Genomic DNA, 7,141 nt, shown 5'->3' with positions numbered 1-7,141 from the left:
TGCATCTCCTGAAAGCTAGTATAAACTTAGTAAAAATCATACATATATTGTTAAAACTTGTGTGTTAGGTATCAAATAATTTATTTTTTTTAAAAGTGTAATCTCAAAATGATGGAAAGTATTCGTATTTCGGTGACTGATAATTAATTTAAAAAAATATTAGATGTTTTCTAGCTTTATGAAGATGATCAACATAAAGAAGAGTTTTACATACATTCAATTTCCCCAAATAATTTTCTTAAAGTGAAGAAAAAGATTACATTAAAATACATTTTATAAAGCTAGTAAAACAAGCATGAATGTATAAGACTTATGTTTCATTCTTTTTTCTCAAGTCTCTTTATTTTTATGTAAATCTTCGTTAGTGCAAGCAGAAAAATCCTAGATAAATTCAAATCCACAATAAATTCACAATTCAATAAGATAAGAAAATTTTGGTAGATTAAACTTGTTGTCTTCAAGTTTTGTTTATTTTTTTATATACAATTATTAATCTATATCATTATATGAAATTTTTGGACAAATTGAAAGCAACTATGAGATTAAATTCATAATGACATAAAAGAAGTATAGACTATTTTGTTACACGGAATGTAGATGTAAACTTATCCATTAATTGCAATATTTATCCTAAACTATAAAACTATAGTTGCGGTGACACAATGGAAACTGAATATATAATACCAGTCGACATCTATCCACGAATGCAATCATGGTGATACAAACTGACAAGGAAGAACTCGTAGGACTTCTCCACTATCAAAATCAGTCAAGCACATATTACACTCCACACATTTCTTCTCAGAAAATGAAATGAAAGAAAACATATGTGTTGATAATGACATCGGGATCAACTGGTTTCCTTTCCTCTGCAGAGGCATCCTGTATCTTTGTCGTTGTTGGAATATTTTGCCTATCTATATTTACAGGACCATGTTAAACATAATTAGTATTATAAAATCATCAACAATGTAGTACAAGACCTATGTCGGCACTCTTGACTCTGACCAACTTTCCGTATCCAAAATTTGAGTTGCAATGTGATTTGCAAAAGTCAAAGTCAGCCACTAGTGTTTATACACCAAATAGCATTATCATTTAATAGTGAAAGTTTTGGAAGTATATATTTAGTAAAACTAGATTTTGTGTGTGTTGCACGTGCATCCGTGCGTTACACGTTCATTCTGTTTATCATATGTGCATTCTGTGAATCACACGTGCAATCCGTGAAAACTAGTAAAAATTTATTAAAAATCACATATATATGGAGTACTAAAATTTGTGCATGAGGTATAAAAAAAGTGAAGAAAAGTGTAAGCTTAAAATGATAGGAAACTAATCGCATATTGGCGACTTGGTAATTAATTGAAAAATATTGAGGATGAACAACTATAAATTAGATTATTAAAAATAAATTTAATTCCCAGATTTTTATTTTTTTTTTGGTAAATAAGATCATGTATTACCTAAAATGGCCTTGCTACTGGACATAGTCCCAGTAGTCCGACCTGCAAACAGCATTTAACAACTGCTGTAATTACAATACTAGCTAGGACAGCCTTGATATGCACTTCTTGAATGATCTTCTTGACAATTCCAGCATGTGTTTGCCTTTGATGTCGGAAAATTCTGTTATAGCTCTCATTCCAGATATGATAAACAGCAGCAGCCAACAACATTATATAGACCTCATCTTTTGCAGTCTTCCCTTTTGCATTTTGTGTTGCCCAGTTCAGTTCATCCTCCCATGCTACGGGACCTCTATTAATACTCATCCATACTAACAGTTTCCCCCACACATGGGCAGAGAAATCACAAGTGAAGAACCGATGGAAAAAATTTCATCATGTTGATCACACATAGAGCAAGTCTTGTCCTTAATATATCACTACAAAAAAAGAGGTAACCAACGGAGGTTTTTTAACGGAGGGTATTAATACCTCCACTAATTGCATCAATTTACGGAGGTTAAAAGGGCCCCCACAAAATTATGTAATTAGCGGGGGTTGTAAACCTCCACAACCTTAAGATACTCGATGTGGTTTTCTCGATGTTGATTTGAAATTTGTTCGAAATTTGAAACTTGTTTTCTGCTTTGATTTTGATTTTAGTTTTCTACTTTGATTTTACTTTTCTGCTTCGATTTTACTTCAAATTTAGAACGAAGCTTCGATTTTGAACGAAGCTTTAGGTTTGTGTTTACTTTGATTTTAGTTTTATGTTTAGATTCTACTTCGATCTTAGATTTCTGCTTCATCACAGAGTATTTCCGGACTAGGCTTCGGGTGAAGCTATTGCATTGTTACCCCTATGAAAATAGTCCTAATTGCACGTGTTGGTTTCGGTGAACTGAAGATGGGAAAAGGAAAATTCTTTTTGGCTATAGCTTCAGTTTTGATCACTGTTTTTGACAGCAGAAGTAGTTAAAGTTTTTTTTTTTTTTTTTTTTTAATTTTCCTATTTCTAATGGAAACTTTTTTCTTTTCAATGAAAGATTCACAAGGAAATACCAAAAAGCTCAAAGTGAAGAAAACAGAAGTGTTAAATTTACCTCAGGGGGAACGTATTGTGGTTCCATTTCATTTCCTGGATCCAATAGACGAAGCACAGGGCGTTCTCGCAGGCTTTTGTGGTATTTTAGCAACTGACTGTTCCATATTTCCAATTAGCTTTGATAAATGGCCGGATATGCCTCAATCATATTTCAACGACTGCTTTGATAACATTATAAAGGTATAAGCTCTATAATTTTACAACCATATATTTATTTTATATCTCGACTTTATATTTGCATGTAAAAGATAAACTAACCAATTTTTATTTTCAAAGCCCCACTTTCATTTTATGACAACTGAGGATGTTTCACGGTTATATGCTTATCGCTCTATTGAAAAGAAATGGGCTGGAAATAGGCGGCCTTGTGGAATGAGTTCAAAGACCCACTTAAGACCAAAGATGAGATCAGGAATAATGTTCCAGAAGGTATAGCAGTGGGCTTCTTTTGTGAACTACCGTTTGAGAGACGATACTCAGGCATTTTTCTAAAAACTCACACTAAAAAAAAATGTGATTATTCGCTTATAATTTACTTTAATGTATCTTGTTAGAAAATGTGTAAAACAAATGCCGAAAATCGAAAAAAGCAAACAGTTCCACACACCGGTGGCTCAAAACCGAACTCTAGAAGAAGGGCTGAAATGGTAAATAATGTCACCTTGTTTATCTTACTTTACTGATTGAACTTATTATTTATTGTTCCTTCTATATTAATTAAGTTAATCCTACTTATCTTTTTTGGTACATAGTTTGCTGAGACAGGGAGAAGGCCTGGACGAGCACAACTCTATCTTGCTACACACAAGAAACAAGATGGATCATATGTAAATGAGGAGGCAAAAGAAATATGTGTAAGTTGCGCTCATGACTTCTTCTTCTTCTCCTCGCCCATTCAAGTTATGTTAATATAGCTAAATTAACATAACTTGAATGAGCATATGCCTGGTTCTTTGCTCTTCCTCTATGGTTGTGTATTTTTTTGTTGTTTTCCCTTCTCTGGTTGTGTGAGCATATGCCTCGTTTTCTCGAAATTTATGTTGCCATTAATATTTCATCTAAGTACTGATAAGTTTAATTTGGCAATTTGTTTAGTCGTTGATTATCAAATTTGCATAAATACGACAGTACGACTCTTAATCCATTAGTGCATTGTTAAGTTGCTAAATTTGTGCTTTAGGGAGGCTTCAATTTATTCAAAGTAATAATACATGGTAGAGTTCATACAAACGCATCTATGACTTAGTTAAATCTTAATCCCTTGTTTACTTACAGCAATGTTTATTTCTCCTTGAAATGTATGGCCAAAATATGAATGACAGTGGGAGGGTGTTACCAGAAATTCTCTCTAAATCCAGTTTCCTTAGTTAAATTAAATACTTTTCGGGTATTTTGAAACCCATCCGTTGCTTTAAAGATGTGTGCAGACTCCTGATGGTATGTGTTAGTATTGAATATGAATTTCTTTTAAGATATCACTGTTTCATAGTTTCATGTGTATTCTTTGTGGAGAATTTCATTTTTTCCATTTTGCTATTTTGGGATCTGCCCAGTTGTACACCTTGTTTCCTCTGAAAATATGTTGGAGTTTGCTATTTGTGTTGCCTAGATTCTCCATGTTAAAGTATTTATCTACTCTTTTTTGATCTTATGTCTAAAAGTGTATTGATATGTGTGCTTGGCGGGAGCTTAGTGCACCGGGCTGCCCCTTTCTACTTAAACTAAAATGGAAATTGAGTACAGCCAATATATCATTTTTCCAGTTCTGAGTTTAGATTAAAACATTGAGTAGTTGTTCATGATGTCAACTAAGTTGGGAATTAGTTAAAGGTTGATATGGTCTGTTTTGCTCTTCCTCTTCTTATCATGATGAGTAGTGGAGTAGTTAAGGTTCACTGGGAATTGAATAGTAGATGGTGGTGACCTGTTCTTGAATTGTGAGTCCATTGATGATGATGATAAAAAAAGTTCAATCTTGAAAAACTTGTTATGTGAAAATTGTTGGTGGGGTTCAAGAAAAGAATTTAGGACAGTGGGGAAGGGGAGGAAGTGTTTGATGGGATCTGATGTATGAAGAGAAAAAAGAATTAGGAAAACAGAATTGGTATAATATTGACTCAATTTTTTTTTATTATGCACGTTTTATTTAGGAAAAAATTCAGCTAGCAACGAGTCAAAGTACCATGGATGAGTCTGAAATTTCTCCCAATGATGCTGTGGGTAAGGTGCTAGGAAAAGAGCATTCTGGGAGGGTAAGATGTTTTGGATTAGGAGCTACTCCAAGTACTCATTTTAAACAAACAAAACCTCGTGTTGGTGGTATTAGAATTCCAAGTAACGATGCTGGATGTTCTTCTTTCGGATGCCAAGACAAGTATGATAAATTGTTGAATACTCTCAAAGCCTACATGATAATGAAGGAAGGGTCAATACCAGAACAGTTTGCTGGGATCTTTGGTTCTCCTCCTATAACGGTAAAACAATTTGCTCATTTTCATTTTCTGCTTGATTTACTGGGCTCTTCACTTCCCTAAAATTTGCTTGACTGTACTTTATCTAATAGCTTAATCTAATTACTTAATAGAGCTTGTTTGCACTAGTACTCAGTTGCTCAATTTTTGGCATCTCAGAAGTCATAAACCTCAGCAATGATTCTACTTTCATATCCTTCAGTCTACATCATTACGTAATATGGGTCATTTTTATGTTAAAAAGTAAGACAAGTAGATCTACCTTGATGTTTCTCTGGAAGTAAGACTTGCCATTGGTCAGGCTAGGTTGATATTTCTTGCTTGTATTGAGCTTCAGACCAATGGTAGGGGTTGAATCTGTGAGGTACTATAATAAGTTTGAGTCATAATGCATCTAACTTGTGAAAATGGAAAGATATTTTAGGACTAATTTTACCAGTTCAGATCATTGAAGGAAATTGATAATACCATTGCCTTATATATCCAATGAGGATTCATGCTCGAAACTCTATATACTTTTTAATTTTTAGTCAATCACATCTGCAGACCTTGTATGCATGTAGGTCGGTCACTAAGTTGTTATACCTTTGCTCGAGTATAGTCTAAAAATTTCCAGTCATGTCACCGATTAATTTTCAGAGAGCCATATTATAATTCTCTTGATGTCTTTTGTCAACTATCTTTACGGCTGATATAAAGAAGAAAAGAGTGTATTATTTGCCAGTTATAATTTGGAATTGATTGTGTTCTTTTGACCGCTAATGATCACATCTTGGTAATGTATTCACAAATCTCTCGTTCTTCTTTTTTTTGGCAGCCGAGTGACGCAGATAGCAGCTAGCGGACCCATGGATGCAAGAAGATTTCTAGCTCTAGTAATCCCGTAATATGATTAGTTGACTAAAGTGGATTTGTGACAATTTGGGTGATGACATTTACTTAGTATTTTGTGTGGTTAATAGAATGTTGATATTCTGATTTTAAGTTTTAAATATATTCAGGTTTTAAGTGGATTTGTGACAATTTGGGTGATGACATTTACTTATCTGAGTATTTTGTATGGTTAGTGGAATGTTGACATTTTGGTTTGAAAGGTTGTTTCTAGTAATAAATATATCAATTCTATAATATATTTTAAGCAATGGGGGTTAAAACCCAAATAATATAAGTAAATTGCGGGGGTTTGTAACCTCTTTAGCACCCAAAATGTTCCATAGGCTGAAAGTTAATTGCGGAGGTCAAAATCCAATTTGCGGAGGTTAGAAACCTCTGCTATTTGCTGTCACAGAGGTTGGGTAAACCCCAGCAGTAATCTGCCGCAAATTGATTGTGGCGGTGTTAATTGCAGGGGTTTGGTGAACCTCCATGACAACAAATAGCGGAGGTTAGAAACCTCCGCAAATTGCACCTTTTTTTGTAGTGATAATCCCCCACTTAAATAGCCTGTCCTTGGTTGATAGTCTAAGAATGAGCAGCTAGTTGTGGTGTAAAGATCCATCTTGACAATCCATAGTTTTTACAAATAAGTTTTCTCCAATGTACCTTCTGAAAATGACCCCTAAGCTTCTGGTAGAATACGTTGGTTGAGAACTGGTCCATGAGCCTTATATCCTCTAAGTCATATCCTGCTTGAGTGAAGTGCTTTGTAGCTTTAAGTATTTTTTTGAACTATCCATGATTCTTGCTTTGGTTCGGTATTAGGTTCCTATTCCTCCCATAATAGTAGTGAATCCACTTAACCCATAGTTTCTCCTTCTTAGTACAAATATTTCATAACAATTTACTTATAGCAGCTTTGTTCTAAACTGAGATTTCCAAATTATTCAAACCCCCAGCAGTTTTAGGATAGCAAAGCCTGTGTCATGCCAGCAGTGCTTTTTTTGATAGCTCAGTACCACCAGACCATAGAAAAGATCTACATGTAGCTTCTATAACTTTAATCACTTTCTTAGGGAGGACAAATACATGAGCCCAGAAAACTTGAATAGAAAAAGAGGACCGATTTAATAAGTTGGGCTCTTCCAGCACAGGAAAGGAATCTAATTGTCCAGGATTTGACTCTTGAAGTGAAGAAAAACATTACATTAAAATACATTTAAAAAAGCCAGTAAAACAAG

At 34.1% G+C, this 7,141-nt stretch overlaps 1 protein-coding gene across 2 annotated transcripts; it reads left to right on the top strand.

Moving 5' to 3' along the window:
- The first annotated feature begins 1,516 nt into the window (after positions 1–1,516).
- Positions 1,517–6,112, top strand: LOC132616052 (uncharacterized). Of its 2 annotated transcripts, XM_060330660.1 has the most exons (7): positions 1,517–1,902; positions 2,495–2,733; positions 2,830–2,982; positions 3,108–3,200; positions 3,306–3,407; positions 4,704–5,027; positions 5,842–6,112. In XM_060330660.1, the coding sequence occupies exons 2-7, from the start codon at positions 2,689–2,691 to the stop codon at positions 5,863–5,865; spliced, it is 741 nt and encodes a 246-aa protein (XP_060186643.1). In that variant the 5' UTR covers positions 1,517–1,902; positions 2,495–2,688; the 3' UTR covers positions 5,866–6,112. The 2 variants fall into 2 exon arrangements, with proteins under 2 accessions (XP_060186643.1, XP_060186642.1); XM_060330659.1 differs by lacking the exon at positions 1,517–1,902 and having other exon boundaries at positions 1,992–2,733.
- The last annotated feature ends 1,029 nt before the right edge of the window (positions 6,113–7,141 follow it).

Source organism: Lycium barbarum, chromosome 10 (genome assembly GCF_019175385.1).
Source record: "Lycium barbarum isolate Lr01 chromosome 10, ASM1917538v2, whole genome shotgun sequence".
NCBI lineage: Eukaryota > Viridiplantae > Streptophyta > Magnoliopsida > Solanales > Solanaceae > Lycium > Lycium barbarum.
Note: the sequence above shows the minus strand (reverse complement) of the source record. Positions and strands in the feature narration are given on the sequence as shown.

Coding starts and splice junctions, on each gene's coding strand:
- LOC132616052 (XM_060330659.1), top strand. CDS start 2,467: ATGGAAACTTTTTTCTTTTCAATGAAAGATTCACAAGGAAATACCAAA. Junction 2,983..3,107: donor CAGGAATAATGTTCCAGAAG/GTATAGCAGTGG, acceptor GTATCTTGTTAG/AAAATGTGTAAAACAAATGC. Junction 3,408..4,703: donor AGGAGGCAAAAGAAATATGT/GTAAGTTGCGCT, acceptor CGTTTTATTTAG/GAAAAAATTCAGCTAGCAAC.